Consider the following 25,720-nt stretch of genomic DNA (forward strand, 5'->3'; position numbering starts at 1 on the left):
TGACTCCTTTTTTCACAGACTCCCCTTCTCTGTGTCCTTTTTCTGTTCTCACACTCACACACACACACAATATCACTCTCTTTTCCCAGCTCTCTCTCTCCTGCTATTTCTCTTTCTTGTCCAAAGGGCTTAGTTCTCAGTCTCATTTGCTGGAAATGCTGCCAGTGAATGTTTGTGTGTGCTGCCTGCCAGGTCTCTGGGGAAAAGGCCTGGAAATACAGTGCAGGAGGAGTAGTGGGAGCAGGGGAAAGCCATTGTTTCTCACTGTTTGCCTGGTGCATTTTCCAACTGGAAAAATCTCTCTGTGAGGCAGTGAGTTTCATGTCATTGCTGAAGCCCTGCCCCCCCTCATCCCATTGCTCAGAATTTGCCATCCCCTCATGCTGAGGAGGAGAGGTTGCCGTACTGCTACTAAAAAGCTCAGACGTGTTTTCAATTTGCCTCCTGCTTATCTCTGTTGTTTGGACAGAGAGGTTTAAAAAGCTGGATTTTCTGTCCCTGCAGAGTAAACACAGAGAACCCGGCAGCACAAACTATTTCTGGCTTATCAGTTGAGGAATGCAGCAGCTGAGGATTAGCGTGAGTGGGCCGTCAGGAAAGCCCTGAAGGGGCCCCCTCCCCACTCAGCTCTATTAGAAGTGTGAGAGCCCAGCAGGACTCAGAGGGGAGAGTTGGAGAAAAAGACAGAAAAGGGAAAGAAAGAGGAAGAGAGAGAGTGAGAGAGGCTGAGCAGACCCTGATGGCTACAGATGAAGTTACAGGAGGGGCTCGCAAAGCTACGAAAAGCAAACTTTTTGAGTTTCTGGTCCATGGGGTGGTGAGTCGGGAAAGTTAGTGAGCTGGCTTGGTCTGAATAGAGGAGTGAGTGGATACTGGAAGCTCTGTGCTGGGCTGAAAGCAGCCCCTACAATATCTTCTGGGGGCTTCGGCAAAATGCCGTATAGCTAGAACACAGGGATCTATGAAGCCCCCAGAACATGCACTGAGTCATTGGTAATGCAGGGTTGTGTTTGGGGGAATGTGTGCTGCAATTTCTGCTCTTGACTCTCCATGAATGGTGAATGGTTTGCTTTTGAACCTGATCACAGTGCTGGCTCTGAACTGGATCTGACCCTAATGGGCTCATTGGACACTCGGTTCTGTTGTCAAACTTTTGTGTGTTGTTTGTTTTTTAATTCAGATGAAAGCCCAGTGAAGCCTTGAATGGTGCTGCCTCTGGTACTCGTCTTATACTTAGGTGTCCTATATCTTCTGGCTACCTAACAGGTGGCTTTGAGGGGTTCTAAGAGATTAGCTCTGCAGATCTTTAGCAGTCCGTAGGCACTCATTGGTTAGGGAATCTTAGGTGGTCTGGGTGCTATGCTTTAAGGAATCATTAAATCTTTATAAGATTACTACAGTGTTTGGAGACCTCCTGACACTCAAGCTCCCCATTTATGGGGAATTGCAAGCCCCTGTCCCACTGTCACTGGAGAACATGTTCTTTAGATGCTCCTGCCAGTGATTGAGAACAATCACAGCTTATGACATTGGGATTTCTTAAGGAGTCTTTAAATTTAGCAAACACCAGAGTACTGGAAAGTCCTAGGAGTACAAATGCTGAATGAATTTCAATGATCATGTGTACTTTCTCTTTTGAGAGCTTCCTGCTATGACATTTCCAAGACATCAGCTGAGAGCTTCTATATCAAGATCACAGGAATCTTAAGTGCTCATTTTTCAGATTTCCCTAAGTGTCTTCATAATTCAGGACATGCCAATCCCGGCTGCTTAGAGTGTAACTTGTAATTTACAAACATTAGATGCAGTGAGATCTGCCAGGCTAGGGACATTGAAGTGGTATGCTGTTTGTGTGAGAACTGAGAGATGATGACCGTTGTACTTGTGTCCTACAGAACTAGTTAAGGAATATATTGTGAGAATACACCTGATATATAGGGTTGGCCTGTGGAGTGGCCTGGCAGTGCATGTGTGGGTGGATGTGCAGGTGTGGCCTGGTGGTGGGGGGTAGTGAGCGGGCATGTGGGCAGGGGCATCTGGGTTTCAGATGTGCAGGCATGTGGGGGCGGTATGGCAGTTGGCAGTTATGCAGGTGTGGCCTGGTGGTAGATGGGTGGGTGGACATGCGGGGGCAGCCTGGCAACAGGCAGGGAATCATCTGGGGGTGGCCTGGAAGCAGATGGCTGGGGGCAGCCTGGGGGTGGGTAAGCAGGCATATGGGGTGGCCTGGTGGCAGGTGCATTGGCATGTGAGGGCAGCTTGGTGAGCTCACAGTCTGTCACTCAGGAGTGGCCTGGCAGCAGATGGGTGTGTGGATGGGCAGATGGGTGTGACTTGGTAGCGTGTGGCAGGCTTGCAGAGTGGCCTGGCGGTGGATGGGTGTGGATAAGCATGCAAGGATGGTCCGATGGAAGGCAGGTGGGTGGACGGACACGTGGGGTATCTTTTTTTTTTTTTTTTTTAAACAGTTTCCAAGGTTTTTTTGGTAATTCCAGACTAATTAACTTTTCTATGGTGCTAGGAAGATAAAGAACATAAGAACGGCCACACTGGGTCAGACCAATGGTCCATCTAGCCCCGTATCCTGTCTCTGACAGTGGCTGGTGCCAGAAGCACCAGAGGGAATGAACAGAACAGGGCAATTGTCCAGTGATCCATCGACTGTTGTACAGCCCCAGCTTCTCTCAGTCAGAGGATTAGGGATACCTGTTTGGCTGAAATGGTTATTGCAAAACACCAACATGGACATGGTGTGATAGAGAAAAATTGGAAAATTCTGTAAAGGAGAATCAGGTCTCTTCAATGTTTGAAATTTTTGAGGGTGTTGACAAAATGATGGTTATAAGGGAACTGGTTTCCATTGTTTATTAGGACTTTCAAAGAGCCTTTGATGTAGTTTGTCAAAGAAGGGTATAAGGAAATTATTTCCTTCTCTGCACTGGGATTTCAGCCATAAAACTGTGTAGCTATAGTTGTGCAAGCCCCTGGTGTAGACACTTTTTTGCACTGTGACTTGCTTTAGTGCAGCTTTTCCCTGGTTTCAAGATCTGACAGGACCTCCTCTGCCCCATTCACCCCTTTATCCCCTCTCCATCAATGAAGTTGAGGCTTCTTGCCTGTTCTCCTCTAACCTGTACACCTGCCCCAGTGACCCCCTTGCTTCCTGCTTGCTTATCTCCCTCACCTCCACTCTCATCTCCTCCCTTGCCCTTCTCTTGAATCTCTCGCTTTCCCCGGGCTTCTTCCCTTTACAACATAAGCACAGCTTAGTCTTCCCTATCATAAAAAGTAACCCTTGACCCTACCTGCCTCCTCAACTACTGTCCCATCTCCCTTCCTCCGCCCACATAATTGAACGTGCCATTTGCAATTGTTGCCTTGATCTCTGTCTATCTGAGCGATCGATCATCACCATAGTATCTGAGTCCCATTCATGTAAAATCAACGGCAATAAGAAAATCCCAAATAGATTTATTGAAGTCTGTGGCTCTCCTCTCTGTTTGGGATAAAAGCTCTTGCTGGGGTAGTGTTTTCGTTTATTTTGGTTGGTTGATTTGTTAGTGGGGGGGATGTTTGAGGTATGTGGGGGTATCGAGACTCTGAATGTCATTCTTGCTATGAGGAGTCCTGTGGCACATTAAAGACTAACAGATTTATTTGGGCATAAGCTTTCGTGGGTAAAAACCTCACTTCTTCAGATGCATAGAGTGAAAGTTACAGATGCAGGCATTATACTTCGCAAGTGGAGAGCCAGTGTTGACAGAGCCAATTCAATCAGGGTGGATGTAGTCCACTCCCCATAATAGATGAGGAGGTGTCAATTCCAGGAGAGGAAAAGCTGCTTCTGTAATGAGCCAGCCACTCCCAGTCCCTATTCAAGCCCAGATTAATGGTGTTAAATTTGCAAATGAATTATAGTTCTGCTGTTTCTCTTTGAAGTCCATTTCTGAAGTTTTTTTGTTCAATGATAGTGACTTTTAAATCTGTAATAGAATGACCAGGGAGATTGAAGTGTTCACTTACTGGCTTATGTATGTTACCATTCCTGATGTCCGATTTGTGTCCATTTATTCTTTTACATAGAGATTGTCCGGTTTGGCCAATGTACATGGCAGAGGGGCATTGCTGGCACATGATGGCATATATCACATTAGTAAATGTGCAGGTGAATGAGCCCCTGATGGTGTGGCTGATGTGGTTGTTACAGGGATTGGTTCCTGGGTTAATGATTCTGTAGTGTGGTGTTTAGTTGCTGGTGAGTATTTGCTTCAGGTTGGGGGGCTGTCTGTAAGCGAGGGTTGGCCTGCCTCCCAAGGTCAGTGAGAGTGAGGGATCGTTTTCTGGGATAGGTTGTATATGGTTGATGATGCACTGGAGAGATTTTAGCTGGGGGCTGTACGTGATGGCCGGTGGTGTTCTGTTATTTTCCTTGTTGGGCCTGTCCTGTAGTAGGTGACTTCTGTACCCATCTTGCTGTGTCAAACTGTTTCCTCACTTCCCCAGGTGGGTATTGTTGTTTTAAGAATGCTTGATAAAGATCTTGTAGGTGTTTGTTTCTGTCTGAGTGATTGGAGCAAATGCAGTTGTAGACAATGGATCGTGTGATGTGTCCTGGATGGAAGCTGGAGGCATGTAGGTAAGTATAGTGGTCAGTAGATTTCCAGTATAGGGTGGTGTTTATGTGACCATCACTTATTTGCACTGTAGTGTCCAGGAAGTGGATCTCTTGTGGGGACTGGTCCAGGCTGAAGTTGATGGTGGGGTGGGAAATTGTTGAAATCCAGGTGGAGTTCTTCAAGGGCCTCCTTCCCATGGGTCCAGATGATGAAGATGTCATCAATGTAGCGCAAGTAGAGGAGGGGCGCTAGGGGACGAGAGCTGAGGAAGTGTTGTTCTAAGTCAGCCATAAAATTGTTGGCATACTGTGGGGCCATGTGGGTACCCATAGCAGTGCCACTGACTTGAAAGTATAAGTTGTCCCCAAATCTGAAATGGTTGTGGGTGAGGACAGAGTCACAAAGCTCAGCCACCAGGTGTGTCATGGCCTCATTAGGGATACTGTTCCTGACAGCTTGTAGTCCATCCTTATGTGGAATATTGATGTAAACAGCTTCTACATCCAGGGTGGCCAGGATGGTGTTTTCAGGAAGATCACCAATGCATTGTAGTTTCCTCAGGAAGTCGGTGGTGTCTCGAAGATAGCTGGGAGTGCTGGTAGCATAGGGTCTGAGGAGAGAGTCCAAATAGCCAGATAAAACTGCTGTAAGAGTGCCAATGCCTGAGATGATGGGGCGTCCAGGGTTTCAGGGTTTATGGATCTTGGGTAGCAGATAGAATACCCCTGGTCGGGGCTCTGGGGGTGTGTCTGTGTAGATTTGTTCCCGTGCTGTAGCAGGGAGTTTCTTGAGCAGATGGTGTAGTTTCTTTTGGTACTCTTCAGTGGGATCAGAGGATAGTGGCCTGTAGAATGTGGTGTTGGATAGTTGCCTGACAGCCTCCTGTTCATAATCCATCCTGTTCATGATGACTGCAGCACCTCCTTTGTCAGCCCCTTTAATTATGTCAGAGTTGTTTCTGAGGCTGTGGATGGCATTGCATTCTGTACGGCTGAGGGTATGGGGCAAGTGATGCTGTATGTTCACAATTTCAGCCTGTGCACGTCTGCGGAAGCACTCTGTGTAGAAGTCCAGTCTGTCATTTCGACCATCAGGAGGAATCCATGCAGAGTTCTTCTTAGTGTTGGTAGGCGGGTTCCTGTGGGTTAGTGTGCTGTTCAGTGGTGTGTTGAAAATATTCCTTGAGTCTTAGATGGCGAAAATAAGCTTCTAGATGACCGCAGAACTGTATCATGTGGGTGGGGGTAGTGGGGCAGAAAGAGAGTCCCCAAGATAGGACAGACTCTTCTGTCAGGCTACGTGTGTGGTTGGATAGATTAACAGTATTGTTGGGTGAGTAAAGGGTAACACTGTTGTAGCTCCCTGTGACATGTAGGAGTTTAGAGAGTTTACTGTCCCTTTTCCTCTGTAGAGCAGTAAAGTGTGCGTTATATATGGCTTGTCTCGTTTTTGTAAAGTCCAGCCACGTGGTAGTTTGTGTGGAAGGTTGGTTTTGTATGAGAGTCTCCAGTTCTGAGAGCTCATTCTTGATCTTCTCCTGTTTGCTGTACAAGATGCTGATCAGGTGGTTCCTCAGTTTCTTTGAGAGTGTGTGGCACAAGCTCTCACCATAGTCAGTGTAGTATATCGATTGCAATGGATTTTTCTACCTTCAGTCCATCTGGTATGATGTCCAGCTATTTGCACTTGGAGAGGAAGATATCATCTGTCTGTATCTATGCGAGTTTTTTCATGAAGTTGATGGATTTCCATTTCATATGGCTAAATTCAGTGCCTTGCATGGTGCCAAGTATCAGAGGGGTAGAAAACATTCTAGTTGTTTTTGTGGATACAGACTAACACGGCTACCTCTCTGATACTTGGCACCATTCTTGCTATGGTAGAAAGACTTTTTTTAAGAGGAAAGCTTTGCAGTGTTTCCTGAAGACTGTCAGACTCTCGATTCACCTGATCTTCTCTGAAAATACGCTCCATTGCCAGATCCTCTCAAATGAATCCTAGAATATCAGGGTTGGAAGGGACCTCAGGAGGTCATCTAGTCCAACCCCCTGCTCAAAGCAGGACCAATCCCCAATGAAATCATCCCAGCCAGGGCTTTGTCAAGCCTGACCGTAAAAACCTCTAAGGAAGGAGATTCTACCACCTCCCTAGGTAACCCATTCCAGTGCTTCGCCACCCTCCTAGTGAAAAAGTTTTTCCTAATATCCAACCTAAACCTCCCCCACTGCAACTTGAGACCATTACTCCTTGTTCTGTCATCAGGTATCACTGAGAACAGTCTAGATCCATCCTCTTTGGAACCCCCTTTCAGGTAGTTGAAAGCAGCTATCAAATCACCCCTCATTCTTCTCTTCTGTAGACTAAACAATCCCAGTTCCCTCAGCCTCTCCTCATATGTCATGTGCTCCAGCCCCCTAATCATTTTTGTTGCCCTCTGCTGGACTCCTTCCAATTTTTTCACATCCTCCTTCTAGTGTGGGGCCCAAAATTGGACACAGTACTCCAGATGAGGCCTCACCAATGTCGAATAGAGGGGAATGATCACGTCCCTTGATCTGCTAGCAATGCCCCTACTTATACAGCCCAAAATGCCGTTAGCCTTCTTGGCAACAAGGGCACACTGTTAACTCATATCCAGCTTCTCGTCCACTGTAACCCCTAGGTCCTTTTCTGCAGAACTGCTTCCTAGCCATTCGGTCCCTAGTCTGTAACAGTGAATGGGATTCTTCTGTCCTAAGTGCAGGACTCTGCACTTGTCCTTGTTGAACCTCATCAGGTTTCTTTTGGCCCAATCCTCTAATTTGTCTAGGTCCCTCTGTATCCTATCCCTGCCCTCCAGCGTATCTACCACTCCACCCAGTTTAGTGTCATCTGCAAACTTGCTGACAGTGCAGTCCACGTCATCCTCCAGATCATTAATGAGAAAGATTTGTTTCCATCTTTCACACACTTTGGCTTCTACCCTGTTCGCTGCACCCAAATTACTTTCACTAATTACCTCTTCTCAGCCAAATCTCAAGGCCTGTACTCCATCTTCATTTTCCTTAACTTCTTGGTGGTTGTTGACGTGGATGATCACACCCTGCTTCTTTAAATTGGGTCCCTCTCAAACTTCCTGTCTCCTATCCTCTTATGGTTCTCTCTCCCTCATATCTTTTTCAATGTCTTATTTGGTGAGTCCTCCTCTTCCCTTCTCTGTGTGCATTTCCCAAGGTTTTATCCTTGTTCCTGTCCTTTCTTCTGTCTGCACACTATTTCTAGGTGCTTTTATGCATAAGCATGGCTTTAATTACCATCTTTGGTGCTGATCTACATGTCTGTTGATAAACTGTCTCCCTCTATCCAATCCTGCCTCTCAGGCTATCTTTCTGACATCTCCTTGTAAGGTGTCCAGCCATTATTTAAGCTCAGTTTGGCCAAAATTGAGCTAATAATAATCTTTCCCCATTCTCCCTGTTTCTATCTCTGGACACCACCACAGTCCTCCCTCTCACTCAGCTCTCTGGTCTGCATGTCATCTTTGACCCCACCCTCTCCTTCAACCCGTGTATACAGGCAGTGTCTAAATCTAGCCACTTCTTCTTGTACAGCTTCTCAAAGATCCAGCTTTTTTTTGCTGGTACATCCTGCCAAAGCTTTTGTCAAAGCAACTGTCACATTGCACTTTGATTCCTGTAATCTCTTCCTTTCTGGCCTTGACACTGCCAACCCAGGCCTCATTATGTTAATTCAGAATGCTGCTGAGAGGTTTATCTTCCTGTCCTGTGCTTCTGACCTATTCACCCTTCCTTTTGTGTCCCTTCACTGGTCCCCCTTCTCCGCCTTTTCAAACACAACTGTCTTCTGACTATTTGTTATTTGCATAACTGTAGTGCCGAGGAGTCCTAGTCGTGGGCCAGGCCCCCTACTGTGCTAGGTGCTGCACAACTCAGTACAACAGGATGGTCCCTGCCCCAAGGAGTTTATAATGTCAGCCTAGGACAAAGGATGGATGCAGATGGACGGGGGAGTACAAGGAAACAATGAAATAATATTGGTGATAGGCAGTGGCCACAACACACCAGCAGCCTAACTGTTGTCAAGTTTTTTGTCAGCATCAATGCAAATGATGTCTTCTTGTGTAAGCCCATCCCTCATTTATCCGCCCCTCCCTACCAAATCAAATTTCTTCCTGCAATGTTATTGATACCAGCTCAGATTACATGCTTTTCCCATAAGTATCTTTGCGCTTTTCCCCACACAGTCTGTTGTGCATGTTAAAATTCGTAAGTCCATCACCTTCTCCTCTTCTAAATCCCTCTTTAAAATTAATTTTTGCCATGATGCATACTAATCATTCCTAGTGTCTAGTATTGGCTAGATACTGAGACTGCTAATTTATGAAACATACCCATCTGTTACCTTGTCCCCTTGACCCAACCTCCACACCACATTTGTCTGCTTATCAACCTGGTCATAAAATTAGACTTTGAGTGCTCTGGGCAAGGACTTTTTGTTTCTTTCATTCATTCATTTGTACAGTAGCTAGCATAATGGACTGGAGTTTCTAGGCACTACCACAATACAAATAAATAAGTGATAAGGGGAATAAGTGGTCAGTGTTCCTTTTGGCTAAAGGCTAACAATGGAGCGTGGTGCCAGAAGAATCCATACAAGGAGTGGTGGCGTTTAATATATTTATCTGGGAAAGGAGTTGAGCCCTGATTTTTAATCTGCGGATTTTGCCACATAACTCTTCATACATTGTTGGGTTCTAAATTAACTGAGGGAACCATTCAGGAAAAAGGCCTGGACATCACAGTGGTCTGTCTAATATGCAGCAGCAGCCAAGAAAGATAGCAAAATATTAGCATGTGTAAGACATGGTATGGAGAATAATATAGAAAATATTCCAATCTGAATCAATTACATGCTCTCACCTGGAATATGGTGTTTGGTTTTGGTCATCCTAGCTACAAAAAAAGTTAGAGCAGAAAGAGAGGAGGCTCAGAGATTGGTGGTAACAATTAGAAGTCTGAAGAAACTTCTCTGTGAACAGAGAATGAAAAGATGAGGACTATTTAATTTATGCAGGAAATGAAATAGAGAGGACAAGACAGTGATATAAAATCATAGAAGTGTATGACTGAAAGGGCCCTCAGTAGGTCATCTAGTCCAGTCCTCTGAACGATAATAAATGGTATAGAGAAGTAAATCAGGCAAGCTTCTTACCTTTTCTCATAATATTAGTACAAGGGTACATTCAACAAAACTGAAAGATAACAAGTTTAAAACCGATAAAAGTAAATGATTTTTCCCAGCATGTAACTAGCCCGTGGAACTCACTGCCACAGTATGTCATTGAGCCCAAGAGCATAATAGGCTAAAAAGGATTAGACATTTACACAGTTAATGAGAATATAAAATTACATCAAATGGGTATTTTTTTTTTTAAAGGGATATACATTTTGCTTCGGAACATAGGCCAACCTGAGACTCACAGAGGCTACGAAGATACTTCCCCTTTGGATAAATTATTTCATATCTCTAATGCAGGGCTTCTTGCACCTTCCCTGAAAAATCAGGTCCTGCTTTGCTCTTTATGGCAATTCATGTGCTGGGTTATTAGACAAACAGAAACTCAGAGTATGCGCTAGACAAATTGAGAAAATTTTTGAGCAAAACTGATTTGAGGAGAGGAAGGTGGTCAGGAACAGTCAACATGGATTCACCAAGGGCAAGTCACACCTGACCAACCCGATTGCCTTCTATGATGAGATAACTGGCTCTGTGGATACGGGGAAAGCAGTGGACATGATATACCTTGATTTTAGCAAAGCTTTTGATACGGTCTCCTACAGTATTCTTGCCAGCAAGTTAAAAAAGTATGGATTGAACGAATGGACTATAAGGTGGATAGAAAACTGGCTAGATCATTGGACTCAACGGGTAGTGATCAACGGCTCGATGTCTAGTTGGCAGCTGGTATCAAGCGGAGTGTCCCAGGGGTTGGTCCTGAGGCCAGTTTTGTTCAACATCTCCATTAATGATCTGGATGATGGTATGGATTGCACCCTCAGCAAGTTCGCGGATGACACTAAGCTGAGGGGGAAGGGTAGATATGCTGGAAGGTAGGGAGAGGGTCCAGAGTGACCTAGACAAATTCGAGGATTGGGCCAAAAGGACCTCATCTGCTGATGAGGTTCAACAAGGTTAAGGTTAACTTAGGACAGAAGAATCCCATGCACTGCTACAGGCAGGGGATCAATTGGCTAAGCAGTAGTTCTGCAGAAAGGGATCTGAGGATTACAGTGGACGAGAAGCCGGATATGAGTCAACAGTGTGCCCTTGTTGCCAAGAAGGCTAACGGCATATTGGTCTGCATTAATAGGAGCATTGCCAGCAGATCGAGGGAAGTGATTATTCCCCTCTATTCGGCACTGGTGAGGCCACATCTGGAGTACTGTGTCCAGTTTTGGGGCCCCCACTACAGAAAGGATGTGGACAAATTGGAGAGAGTCCAGCGGAGGGCAACGAAAATGATTAGGGGGCTGGGGCACATGACTTATGAGGAGAAGCTGAGGGAACTGGGCTTATTTAGTCTGCGGAAGAGAAGAGTGAAGGGGGACTTGATAGCAGCCTTCAACTCCCTGAAGCAGGGTTCCAAAGAGGATGGAGCTAAGCTGTTCTCAGTGGTGGTAGATGTCAGAACAAAGAGCAATGGTCTCAAGTTGCAGTGGGGGAGGTCTAGGTTGGATATTAGGAAAAACTATTTCACTAGAAGGATGGTGAAACACTGGAATGGGTTCCCTAGGGAGGTGGTTGAATCTCCATCCTTAGAGGTTTTTAAGGCCCGGCTTGACAGAGCTCTGACTGGGTTGATTTAGTTGGGGTTGGTCCTACTTTGATCAGGGGGTTGGACTAGATGACCTCCTGAGGTCTCTTCCAACTCTAATCTTCTATGATTGGGAGAAAAAATTTAGGCAGAAAAATGTGAATGAAAATTGGGAGTTCTTTAAGAAGAGATTAGTAGATGGCCAAAACCCCATGAGTCCACAAGAAAGAAAGAGAACATCTTTGTCTAAAAATCCCCATTCTGGTTCAATGGGGAATTGAAGGCAGTAATTAGAAATTTAAAAAATGTAGATTACAAATGGAAACAAGAGGGAAATAGATAACAATCGCCAGAAGTTATCAAGTATAGAAAATTGATGAAGATTTATAGACTCATAGACTTTAAGGTCAGAAGGGCCCATTATGATCATCTAGTCTGACCCCCCACATGATGCAGGCCACAAAAGCTGACCCAACCCCTTTCCCTTGACTCTGCTGTTGAAGTCCCCAAATTCTGTGATTTAAAGACTTCAAGTTGCAGAGAATCCTCCAGCTAGCGACCCCTGCCCCATGCTCGGAGGAAGGCGAAAAACCTCCAGGGCCTCTGCCAATCTACCCTGGAGGAAAATTCCTTCCCGACCCCAAATATGGCGATCAGTAGAACCCCGAGCATGTAGGCAAGATTCTCCAGCCAGACCCTCATTGGCCATTGATACGATTTACCAGCGATGGCACGCTGTTGATTTGACTAAAATCACGTTATCCCATTAAACCATTCCCTCCATAAACTTATCTAGCTTAATCTTAAAACCAGACAGGTCTTCCACCCCCACTGTTTCCCTCGGAAGGCTGTTCCAATATTTCACCCATCTGATGGTTAGAAACCTTCGTCTAATTTCAAGCCTAAACTTCCCCATGGCCAGTTTATATCCGTTCGTTCTTGTGTTCAGATTAGTACTAAGCTGAAATAATTCTTCTCCCTCCCTGGTATTTATCCCTCTGATATATTTAAAGAGAGCAATCATATCCCCCCTCAGCCTTCTTTTGGTTAGGCTAAACAAACCGAGCTCCTCGAGTCTCCTTTCATATGACAGGTTTTCTATTCCTCTGATCATCCTAGTGGCCCTTCTCTGTACCCGTTCCAGTTTGAGTTCATCCTTTTTAAACATGGGAGACCAGAACTGCACACAGTACTCCAAATGTGGTCTCACCCGTGCCTTGTACAACGGAAGCAGCACCTCCTTATCCCTACTAGATATACCTCGCCTAATGCATCCCAAGACCGCATTGGCTTTTTTCACTGCTACGTCACATTGCAGACTCATACTCATCCTGCGGTCTACCAGGACTCCGAGGTCTTTCTCCTCCTCCTTTCTCCTTCCAACCGATGTGTCCCCAGCTTGTAACTAAAATTCTTGTTAGTCATCCCTAAATGCATCACCTTACACTTTTCACTATTAAATTTCATCCTATTTCTGTTACTCCAATTTACAAGGTCATTCAAGTCTCCCTGCAGAATATCCCGATCTTCCTCCGAATTGGCAACACCTCCCAACTTTGTGTCATCCGCAAACTTTATCAGCCCACTTCTACATTTGGTTCCGAGGTCAGTAATAAATAGATTAAATAAAATGGGACCCAAAACCGAACCTTGAGGAACTCCACTGGTGACCTCCCTCCAACCTGACAGTTCACCTTTCAGTATGACCCGCTGCAGTCTCCCCATTAACCAGTTCCTTATCCACCTCTGGATTTTCATATCGATCCCCATCTTTTCCAATTTAACCAATAATTCCTCGTGCGGTACCGTATCAAACGCTTTACTGAAATCGAGGTATATTAGGTCCACCGCATTTCCCTTATCTAATAAGTCTGTTACTTTCTCAAAGAAGGAGATCAGATTGGTTTGGCACGATCTGCCTTTGGTAAAACCATGTTGTAATTTGTCGCAATTGCCATTGACCTCAAGGTCCTTAACTACTTTCTCCTTCAAAATTTTCTCCAGGACCTTACATACTACAGATGTTAAACTGACAGGCCTGTAGTTACTCAGGTCACTTTTTTTCCCTTTCTTGAAAATAGGAACCACATTAGCTATTTTCCAGTCCAACGGTACCACCCCCGAGTTCAAAGATTCATTAAAAATTATTGCTAAGGGGCCTGCTATTTCTCGCGCCAGTTCCTTCAATATTCTCGGATGAAGATCATCCGGTCCGCCCAACTTAGTCCCGTTAAGGTGTTCAGGTTTGGCTTCTACCTCGGATATGGTAATCCCCCCTCCTTTATTCCCCTCAGTCACGTTGCCACTATTCCCAGGCATCATCTGCCTTTAGATCCATAAATATGTTAGCCCAATCCACTTCCCTAACCAGTCCTCTTAATTTATTAAAATTAGCCTTTTTAAAGTTGTAAACCCTAGTCTCTGATTTAATTCTGTTAATCCTTCCATTTAGTTTTAACCGAATTAGCTCATGATCACTCGAGCCAAGGTTGTCCCCTACAACCATTTCCTCAACGAGGTCCTCACTACTGACCAAAACCAAATCTAAAATGGCCTCCCCCCTCGTCGATTCAGCCACTACTTGAGGAAGGAATTCATCAGCAAGCACATCTAGGAACATCTGAGCCCTGTTATTGTTACTAGCATTTGTTCCCCAATCTATATCCGGGAAGTTAAAGTCTCCCATGATTACACAGTTCCTATTAGTATTTACTTCCCTAAACACATTAAATAGTTCTCTGTCCATATCCAGGGTAGATCCTGGCGGTCTATAGCACATCCCAAGCACTATCCCAGGGGAGGCTCTAGTAGTTCTTTTACCCAGTGTGAGTATTGCCCAGACAGACTCTGTCTTATCCATTCCATCAGTTATTATTTCTTTACAGTTTACCTCATTATTGACATACAATGCCACCCCCCCCACACCTTTACCTTTGTTACGGTCGTTCCTAAACAGCACATACCCTTCCATACCTGTACTCCAGTCATGACTACCGTTCCACCAGGTTTCTGTTATTCCTACGATATCCGGTTTCATTTCTCGGACCAGGAGCTCCAATTCCTCCATTTTGTTACCTAGGCTTCTTGCATTGGTGTATAAACATCTTAATGTATGCCGTTTAGCCTGTCTCCTATTAGTTATGCAATTTGTTTCGGACCCCTTATTGTTCATCCCCTCTCTCCTTTTTATGTCCAATCCCATCCCTCTGGCTATATCTGTTCTTATCTCATCACCCTCCTTTTCAATGTTGGAATCTGGCGTGGAGATTAACTGGACATCTCCCAACCATCTCCCCCAAATTCCTAGTTTAAAGCTCGTCTGATGAGATGAGCCAGCCTCCCTCCCAGAAGTCTATTTCCTTCCCTACTCAGGTGAAGTCCATCCCGTGAGAACAGCTGTCTGTCTCCGAAAGCCTCCCAGTGGCCATACATTCCAAAGCCCTCCTTATAGCACCACTCCCTTAGCCAACTATTTATCCTCACAATCCTGTCAGCCCTTTGCTGCCCTTCTCTAGGAACAGGCAGAATCCCACTGAAGATGATCTGAGCCTCGATTTCCTTGAGCGTCTTCCCCAGCCTGGCATAATCTCCCTTGATTCTCTCTAACGAGAACCTAGCTGTGTCATTCGTTCCTACGTGAAGGATTATCAAGGGGTTCTTACCTGCTCCTTTTAGGATCCTTTTCAACCACAGATCCACATCCCGTATCTTAGCACCCGGTAGACAGCACACCCTTCTGTTCTCTGGGTCCTCCCTGGTCACAGGCCTGTCTAACCTCCTCGGTATGGAGTCCCCAATCACGTAAACCTGCCTTTGCCCGGTGACAGTGTGATCTACTAATCTATCCCCTGTTCCCTCTAGTCGCAACCTGTGTCCGTCCCTATTTTCCCTTATACTCCTCCTTGTGCCATCCTGTATCCTCCCGGGGCCCAGATTTGGTGCTGTCTCCATCAACTCCTCCCCCCTCTCTATGGGACTAGCTGCTCTTCTCTTCTTCCTCACCCTCCCACCTTCAGTTACCACCTGCTGCCCCCCCCCCTCATTATCCAAACACCCAAACCCGTTCCTGAGTTCTATTTCCCCTTCACAGGCCCTCCTTTTCCATGGCCTGCTTCTCACGGTCACATGCCTCCACTGCCCTTGTTCTCCCTCTGATAATCCCCCCTCACACACCACAGTCCCTGCTTCCACCTGAACCCCTGAGCATTCCTCTTCAGCCCCTCCTTGCCTTTCCTCCATCAACTGCTCAAATCCCCTTCTAAACTCTACCAGGGTATCTACCTGCATCTCCAACCCGCGAATCTTTTCCTCCAGCAACCCTATTAGGCGGCACTTCATACAAACATACCTCTGTTCAGGCTCCCGCGCTAGCACCATATACATACTGCAGCTTCCACATGCAATCATCTGCATTGTGTCCCCTGCTGCTTGGCTCATGGCTGCTGCAGTCTCTGCCCACTGCACCTGGGGACACGGAACACAGGACACACTGCTCCCTCCTGCCTCCCCTTCTACCTCCCCCTGCAAACTCCCACTCAAACTCCCCTGTTAGCAGCCCTGTGTGCTGCCTCCTGTGCCGCTGCACAGGGCATCAGGAAAATATCCCTTGCTGGCAGAGTTAAGGACAATAAGAAGGAGTTTTTAAAATGTATTAGGAACAAAAGAAATCCAAGCAACTGTATATACCCATTAGTAGATGGAGAGGGCAAATTTGTAAATGATGATGCAGAAAAGGCAGAAGTGTTCAAAAATATTCTGCATTTGGAAAGAAACAGAATGATGTACTTCTGTCATATAAGGACGACGAAGTACTTTCCAATCCATCAGTAACTGATGAGGATGTTAAACAACATCTGCTAGGGATAAACATTGTTAAATAATCAAACTTGCACTAGAGTCATAAAAGAGCTGGCTGAGGAGACTTCTGGCCTGCTGATATTAGTTCTTAATAAATCTTGGAATACTGGGGAAATTCCAGAAGCCTGAAAAAGTGCTGGTGTTCTGATGCATGCATCTGATGAAGTGGGTTTTAGCCCACGAAAGCTTATGCCTAAATACATTTGTTAGTCTTTAAAGTGCCACAAGGACTCCTCGTTGTTTTTGCTGATACAGACTAACCCGGCTACCCCTCTGAAACCGGTGTTCTGCCAATATTTAAAAAGGGCAAGAAGGATCATGGCGAAAATAATGGAAAAGCAGATACACTATTCAATCAGTAAAGAACTGAAGGATGGGAACAAAATTAATGCTAATCAACTTGATTTTATGGAAAACAAGTCTTGTAAAAAAAACCCAGTTTCATTTGGTGTTGAGATTATAAATTTGTCTGATAAAGTTAAGTGTGGAGATGACATATAGTTGACTTCTGTAAGATGTTTAACTTAGTACCTCAAGCCATTCTGATTAAAAAATTTGCATGATACAAAATTAATAAAACACACATTAACTAGAAAGACCTGGCTAACAGATAGCTCTCAAAAAGTAATCATGAATAAGGAATAGTCTTCAAATGGGGGTGTTTCTAGTGGGGTTCTGCAAGGATCATTACTGGTTCTGATGCTATTCAACATTTTTGTCAATGATCTGGAAGTAAATATAAAATCAGTGCTGATAAAGACTGTGTTTCTTTGAAAGATATGCTGTAGTTCAAACTGGAATTATTTTGGGTAAGTTCTTTGGCCTGTGTTATTCAGGAGGTCAGACTAGATTGGGGTAGTCAATAGTTGGACTGTGTGCCAAGTCTGGACCACCAGACGCTTTTGATTGGATCCTGAAATCTTTATTTATTGTTATCGTTATTATTTTTTACTATTTTCTCTGAAATCTGGACCTTGACTATACTTTGACCAAGAAATTTGGACCTTGACAAAAATAATTGACTACCCTGTCTGGCCTTGGAATCTATGAATTTATGAAAAAAGGGTGTTGAAAAATTAGAGGGGGTGCAGAAAAGAGAGACACAAATTATTTGTGGGCTGGAGAAAATGCCTTTCAGTGAGAGACTTAAGGCACTCAATCTGTTTAGTTTATCAAAAAGAAGATTGAGAGGTGACTTGATTACAGAATATAAGTACCTTTATGGGGTGAGAAGTCTGAGCACTAAAAGGCTCTGTAATATATCAGAAAAAGGCACAACAGGACCCAAGGCTGGAAGCTGAAGCCAGACAAATTCAAATTAGAAATACAATACACATTTTTCACAGTGAGGGTGATTAACCATTGGAACACACTACCAAAGAAGGTGGTAGATCTCCATCTTTTGATGGCTTAAAGTACAAACTGAAAGTCTCTCTGAAGATATGATTTAGTCAAACCCAAGTTACTGGTGTTAATAAAGCAGTAACTGGGTGAAATTTAATGGCCTGTGACATACAGGAGGTCAGACTAGATGATTTGTTGGTCCTTTCTGGCCGTAAATTGTATGAATCTATGAAAGAAATTGAGAAGTAGAGTTGGCGTTGGGCCCTCCAATTATGGGGACATGGGCTATGTGGATAGTTCTGTTGTAATCCTCAGCAAAGCAGTAGTTCAACAACATTGCAGTTTAAACTGACATCATTATTTTTTGTAATTAAGCCACAGTGAGGTGCATGGAGCTTTTATGTCTGATGTCTTCCTTAGTTGGCAGACTGGCAGTATGTTAATTGATCGCCATTTTGTTGTACTGATTTTCTTTGTAACTATAAGAGCTATTATTTATGTATTTGAATGGTTGTATCCCCTAGAAGCCCCCATTAAAGATTTGGGGTCCCATTGCGTTAGGCACTGTACACCCTCAGATCACAAAAAGATGATCACTGCCTCAAAAAGCTTATGGTCTAGATATCGGCTTACAATCCTAGAAACAGTGTTTGTGCATGAAAGATTTTAGCTTGTGCTGCCCAATATGCAGCGATGGGTGGAGTCTGCAGCAAATGCCACAGCTGTGGAATCCTGGAATACTTGGTCCCTGATTATAGGGCACGGGATAGTGCAGGGAACTGGAGTACTAGAATGCTTGCTGGAAATGAGTGAAGTGAGATATTCTAAGGAGTAGGAATTGAAACACTGAATTTTCTACTTGGTAACTCTCTCATAGACATTAGAGAAAGCAATGTCTATTAGGTCACATTTATAGTCATCCTGGAAGGAGAGGAGAGGCTGTAAAGGATTATTTACAACCATTTTTCCTATACTTGTTCCAGTTCAATTTTAAATGTTGCTGTCAATTGGGCTTTCACCACTTCTTTGGGAGACTATTGCACTACAGATATATCTTACCAAAAGGCAGCGTTCCCTAATATACAGTCTAAGGGCTGGTCTATACTGGAGGGGGATCGATCTAAGATACGCAACTTCAGCTACGAGAATAGCGTAGCTGAAGTCGACGCATCTTAGATCGACTTATCTCCTGTCCTCGCAGCGCGGGATCGACGGCCACGGCTCCCCCATCGACTCCGCTTCTGCCTCTCGCTCTGGTGGAGTTCTGGAGTTGATGGGGAGTGCGTTCGGGGATTGATTTATCGCGTATCTATCCCCGATAGATCGATTACTATCTGGCGGGTAGTGAAGATGTACCCTTAATTTCATCCTATTACTCCGAGTGATACCACTACATATCACCCTAGTGGTTGTTCACACCTGTCAGCTGCTAGTAGCTGCCATCGTGTCCTGCCAGCACCTTGGATGCTGTTGCCTAGTCAAGCTGTATTGTGCTCTTTTACACTCTCTAGACCAGGGGTCGGCAACCTTTCAGAAGTGGGGTGCCAAGTCTTCATTTATTCACTCTAATTTAAGGTTTCACGTGCCAGTAATACCTTTTAACGTTTTTAGAAGATCTCTTTCTATAAGTCTATAATATATAACTAAACTATTGTTGTATGTAAAGTAAATAAGGTTTTTAAAATGTTTAATAAACTTCATTTAAAATTAAATTAAAATGCAGAGCCTCCCGGACCGGTGGCCAGGACCCGGGTAGTGTGAGTGCCACTGAAAATCAGCTCACGTGCCGCCTTCGGCACGCGTGCCATAGGTTGCCTACCCCTGCCCTAGACACTTGGTCATTTTTGTTCTTTTTAAAACTTCTCATTTGTCAAGCTCTTTACATTATTGAAGAGCCCAGGGTTGAGGGCTGCATTCCAGGTGGAGTCCCCTGGGGCAGGGAGGCATGGTACCTATCTATTGGGCTCCAGGAGGACTCCACTTGGAATACAGTACTCAACCTTGGGCTCTTCATATGCAGCCCAAAACTTAACTAGCTTTTTACAGCCATATTGCATTGTGAACTGCCATCTCACTTGCTGGACTATTTCAGGCATTGCTGCTCTCCTCATTTCTTTCTCCCATTGCCTGTCCACATTTCAGATTAGTTTTCTGCAGCTGCACAGATTCAGCCTGAGTCTCATTTTGTCATTTCAGCCTTTTAGGTACTCTGTTGTTGAAGTTCTTGTAACAGGACTCTTGTGTCTGCAGTAAGAATGCAAAGAGAAGCACAATCCTATTAAAACCAGGAGACGCGCAGTCTTGTGCCGTCCTTCATCTGTACTATGTGACAGGAGGAAACTGCTTGAGAAAAGGGGAGGAGGAGGAGAGAGACTGAGAAGGTGAGAGGATTGAATTGGAAGGGAGGAGAGTGAGAAACAAAGGACAGGACAAGCTGTAAAACAGAAGAAAGGTGAGATTGGAAAGGATGAAGGAGAGAGGCAGCACCCCATGGCAGTGCGGAGCACGCTGCTGCTGCCATCTGTCTGGAGGGGCCTACGGCACTGACAATGTGCTCAGCTCTGCACAAGACACAGTACGGACAGGCCTTCACCCCAGGAGCACAGAGAAGACCAGATGCACTAGGGCACCCTGAGGAGGATGTTAGATTAGGTGTTGCCTCCTTGTTGTCCTCTCCTCTCTGATAATATTGGGTTGAAAAGGCATTTTATCTAGTTGGTTTGTGGGGCTTTTGAAGGTATTGCAATGGGGAGAAGGGTGGGGCCTCATGTACTGGGATTAGGAGTTTGTTCCACATCTAAGGCCAGCATAGAAGAAGGTGCAGAGGTGGGGGTGGGAGAAGGAAAGTAATTAGGCAAAGCAGGGGATGGACAAGGTGGGGGGAGGGGCATAAGAATTTAAATGGAAAATGTCAGCCAGGACGGAACTAACCATTTTTCTTGGTGGAGCTGCTTTTCCTCTGTCCCGGGCACTATTTGTTTGGTACCCCCACTGTTTTAATGCCCAACAAGAACAAGGGGAGCCAACAGGAAGTTCAGAGAAGTAGGATATAGGCCAGTAACTAGCTTGGCCCACCCAACTTTGCTGTTCTGGCCATAATTTGTCCTTTCCAGATGCAGATAGCTGGGCCCACAATCTTGTCTCTCCTGGCCAGGCAGTTTCCAAGGGGATGGACGTGGAGCAGCAGAGCTGGGATGATTGACAGGCAACAGAAGGGCTCACAGTTCGGCTTCTCCTTGCTGGAAGGCAGCCACAGTTTGTGGATTGACAGGCAACAGGAGATTCTAAATACAAGATTTATTGTGTTGTATTTTTAAGCCATTTCCTTTTGCTGACTGCTGGGTTTGGGGAGTTGGGAATGTGGTGGAGGAGAGAGACATAGTTTCCAAAGTGTTGTCATAACAGTGTTTGCAGCTCAGCCAATGGTACAAGCTGGGACAGGTGAAGAAGTTCTCAGCTCTATACAAAGGTTTACTGCCCCCTCCCTCTCCTTTACCCAGTTGCAGCTCCCCCAGTCAGTCTCCCATACCAGCCCTATTATCTGCACTCACTAGCCATCAGGGCTGGCTTTAGGCACCAGCGTCCCAAGCATGTGCTTGGGGCGGCACTTCTCAAGGGGCGGCACCTTTGCTTTGGCAGCGGCACTCCAGCTTTTTTTTTTTTTTTTTTTGGGGTGGCAAAAAACCAAGAGCCAGCCCTGCTAGCCATGCCGACTCTGTCTTCTGAGCTGGTCTTCTGGGTAGTATAGTATGCTGGCTAGCTAGTCCGGAGATGTGGACTAAGGGTACGTCTATACTTATCTCCGGGTCCAGCGGTAAGCAATCGATCTTCTGGGATTGATTTATCGCGTCTTGTCTAGACGCGATAAATCGATCCCGGAAGTGCTCGCCGTCGACGCCGGTACTCCTGCTCGACGAGAGGAGTATGCGGAGTCGACGGGGGAACCTGCCTGCCGCATGTGGACCCGCAGTAAGTTCTAACTAAGATAGTTTGACTTCAGCTACGTGAATAACGTAGCTGGAGTTGCGTATCTTAGTTCGAAGTGGGGGGTTAGTGTGGACCAGCCCTAAGATGCTGGCTTTGCTGGTGTTCACCTGGACTGTTATGTTAAACACTTGCCTGCTACCTGCGGCTGGAGCAGGTGCTTTGTTAGCTGATCTGTACATCACTTGCACATCGGACTCAGCAGCCATCAAAGAACTCATTGGTGCATACACCATGCTCTGTCAAGAGTGATCATGCCATTGAAATCATAATAAATAAGGGTAACAGTTTGATGTGTCCAAGAGTTGGGCTTGCATTTTTAAAATGAGATTCATCTTGGTGGTTGATTCCCTGGAGGGCTATAAGCTCTTTAGGGCTAGGACTGACTTTATGCTGTGTCTCGTACGGCACTGATCTCATGGTCTGATCCAAAGCCACTGAAGTCAATGGATTTTAGCATTCTTAAGGAAATGTTATCAAGCTCTCAGGTTCCCCTGTTCAGGGCTGGCTCCAGGCATCAGCCCTCCAAGCATGTGCTTGGGGTGGCACCTGGAGGTGGGGACGGAGCTCACCCAGGGAGAGCGGGGCCCCGGCCGGGCTCACCGCCCTCCCCTGGCCGGGAAGAGCAGGGCCGCGGCCGGGCTCTCCACCCTCCTCCCGGCGCTGTGGCCGGCCGGGGAGAGCGGGGCCGCAGGCGGGCTCGCCACCCTCCCCCTGGCGCTCTGGCCGCCCGGGAAGAGCAGGGCTGCCCTCCCCCCGGCGCTCCAGCCGGTTGGGGAGAGTGGGGCCCCGGCCGGGCTCGCCGTCCTCCTCCTGACTCTTTTCTGTAGCCACATCTTCTCACTTTATAGGCTTATTCTGCTCCCCAGTGATTGTGTGTCCTGAAGTGGAAGCCTTGATGGAGACATCTCTGCCCCAAGGCTTTAAAGTTTCACCTTTGACTGCAGCTATAAAGTCCCTGTTGATCACAGTAGCCCAATCAGCATAAAGTGAGGATCACTGGTGTGATATGGTGTCATCATCAGTCTTGATTAGCATGTAGACCACAGCATGTTGGCCCTGATGTAGCTTCTACATGACCTTCACGGTCAGCCCAAGAGAGAATGCTGCAGTAATTTGGCCTGGATCTATCACCCAACGTCTAATTTTATCAAACAGAATTACTCACCCACCCGCTCAACGTCTTGCTGACCCCAACCTTTTTCCTTACTACCCTCCAGCCTACTCTTATCAGGTTCCTCTCTCTAATGACCAGAAAGTGCCAGGCCTGACTCCATCGCTTTGTCCTGTTGCACTGGTGCTTATTAGAATGGTCAAAGCTTGGAAACTCGCTGGTCTCTACCTTGGAGCTAGTTGCTGCCTTCATTCCAACCCCTTTGCTGCTGCAATAACTGTGACCAAACAGTTATTTATTTCTGTTTTGCTTCCTCCCTAGCGCCCTGGGATGCCATCAGGTGCTCGAATGCCCCATCAGGGGGCTCCAATGGGTCCCCCAGGCTCACCATATGTTGGAAGCCCCTCAGTGCGCCCTGGAATGCCCCAAACAGTGATGGAACCAACACGAAAACGCACAGCACCTCAGCAGGTACAACAACAGCAGGCGCAACAGCAGGTGCAACAGCAGCAGCAAGCAACTCAAACCCGAACCCGGAGGTGAGTGCACTGAAAGAGAAGAACCAGCCTCTTTTGCAATTGTGTGACAATCTTAAACATGTAGGCAACAAATCAATGGATTTATAGGAAAGGCTAGGTTTTAGTCATGGGTATTTTTAGTAAAAGTCAGGGACAGGTCACTGGCAGTAAACAAAAATTCACGGCCTGTGATCTGTCCATGACTTTTACTAAGAATACCTGTGACTAAAACTTGGGAGGCATGGGTGGCAGCGTGCAGCCTGGGACCCCCACTGGTGCTGGGGGGCAGAGGGGTTGGTGGGGCCGGTAGACTCCCTACCTGGCTCCACGCCTCCCCATCCACAGCAGCAGCAGAGTTTGAGTGAGGGAGGGGGTAGAGGGGTGGAGCACGGGACAAGGGTGAGGCAGGCTCTGGGCGGCACTTACATGAGGGCTCCCCAGAAGTGGCGACATCCCCCCCCATTCAGCTGCTAGGCAGAGGCATGGCCAGGCAGCTCTGCGGGCTGCCTCAGCCTGCAGGCACCGCTCCCGCAGTTCCCATTGGCCGTGGTTCCTGGTCAATGGCAGCTGCGAACCCAGCTCTGGGCGGAGGCAGGCACACAGAGCTGCCTGGCCATGCCTCCGCCTAGCAGCTGAGTGAGGGGGATGTCGCTGCTTCTGGGGAGTGCCTCCCAGAGGTAAGTGCCTCCCAGAGCCCGCTTCACCCCATCCTATGCCCTAATCCCTTGCCCCCACCCACACCCAAACTCTGCTGCTGCGGGGGTGTGTGTATGTGTGTCTGTGTGGCTCGAGACTGCCCCAGCAGCAGTTGGTGTGTCTGGCTCAGGGGCTGCCTGAGCTGTCCCTGAGCCACCGGCCGCTGCAGAGGTCACGGAATCCAGGACTTCCGTGACCTCTTTGACAAACTTGCAGCCTTATTTGTAGGTTATATGCTGCTTGGAGCAGGGACTGTGACAGTGCAAAATTCACTGAATAGTTTTTCATTTGTGAATTGTCTCTGACCAGACCTTGATTTCTATTAATTTTCTTATTTGGAGTTGTTATAATGTTTGGTGCATGTTTCAAGCTATCGGGTCGAGTTGTATTCAATCTATAGAGTGTTTGCTAACTACGTATTTTGACTTTTGTCTTCAACTTTTTGTTGTTTGTGGTGTATGATTGGTCACCTATTTTGCATAATAATACTTCTGCTCCCTGATTGGTTAACTGAATATTTTATAAACAGGAGCAGGCAAATCAGAGATTTTAGCTTGGTGGTGTGAACACTTATACCATGAGCACTAGTGCAAAATGCATTTGCATAAGTATTCATGAGTTTTTCATTGTCTACAAACATTCACTGGTGAAATTCACTAATGAAATTTACAGAAAGTAACTAACTAGAGTTGGAGGGGGGCATTTTTGATGTGTATGTACTTTTCTGGCAGAATTTGCCCATCTTTAATCTCATACAACACCCAGTGCACTGTTGGCAATTAAATAATAGTTATAATTGCTATTTAAAAAGCATAAATGGTTAGAACTCATCAGATTCTGAATTTGCAAAGTGTGAGCCAATCCCTCAAGCCTAGATTTATGGTTGATAAATGCTTGAGGCACATTCACCTGCAGAAACTGCACATCTGTTGTGCAAACTTTATGGGTACTTGCAGGCTTAGGCAGTGTAATAGTGGTGTCAGTACCTCTGGTTGCATGTAATATCTGCTTCTTTCGGTTCAGTGCACTGGGAGCTCCTGTGAGTCAGGGGTATTTGCACTGGAGCATCTAGCGAGCTTTAAGAATGTGTGCTGAGACTGTCCATGCATCTGGGATGCACCCTAGAAGGGCCCCAGCAGCAAGAATGTTAGTGGATTAAGAGTGAGTGGAGTTCCCAAGGATTGTCACATGGGAATTAGTCTGTTTCAAGTCCCCATTGCAGAAGAAAACACCTTCTGATCCTCAAATTTTCTTGCAGTTTGAAACCCTGTTGTAGTGAGTGAGCCCTGCTCACCTTCCAGGAGGCACCAAAAGGCTCCCTATGTTTCCTCGATCATATCTCCTCTCCATGGAGTTTATTGTATTCTTTACCCTGGTTTTCTTCCCCTCTCCTGTCCCCTTCTCAGAAGTTCCTCTGCTTTCCCCGCACTAACTCCCCTCCCATCTCTGGCAGGCTTAGGAGAGGGGGTAAATATCCTTGCCATGGGAGGCTCGGTTTAGGCAGAAAGGGGATAAATTCCCTTGTCTCTATCAGACTCTGGGGGAATGGATGTGGTGTAACTCTCTTTCAGTTTTACTGGGTGCTCCAGGTGCACGCTCCCATTTCCTTTAGACTCTGGCTCACCCAGTCACTGTTTCTCTCCTGCAATTATTGTGGCATCACCTCCTGTCATTTCTGGGGTGTTTGTTTTTCCTTCTCCAGCTGTTCCCTAGGTCTGGTGAGAGTCACTAGCCCCTCCCTCCATGGCCAGGCCAGAGGCACTAACTCCTCCCTTGC

General features: G+C 46.2%; 1 protein-coding gene across 1 annotated transcript in view; it reads left to right on the forward strand.

The window, feature by feature from the left end:
* Positions 1–632: 632 nt before the first annotated feature.
* SMARCD3 (SWI/SNF related, matrix associated, actin dependent regulator of chromatin, subfamily d, member 3) overlaps positions 633–25,720 on the forward strand; it is a 147,440-nt gene continuing 122,352 nt past the window's right edge. The window contains exons 1-2 of the mRNA XM_034763849.1: positions 633–817; positions 23,051–23,268. Coding sequence (XP_034619740.1) covers positions 740–817; positions 23,051–23,268 — 296 coding nt within the window. The 5' untranslated portion in view covers positions 633–739. The remainder of the gene's footprint in view (positions 818–23,050; positions 23,269–25,720) is intronic.

Source organism: Trachemys scripta, chromosome 2, assembly GCF_013100865.1.
Source record: "Trachemys scripta elegans isolate TJP31775 chromosome 2, CAS_Tse_1.0, whole genome shotgun sequence".
NCBI classification, from domain to species: Eukaryota; Metazoa; Chordata; order Testudines; family Emydidae; genus Trachemys; species Trachemys scripta.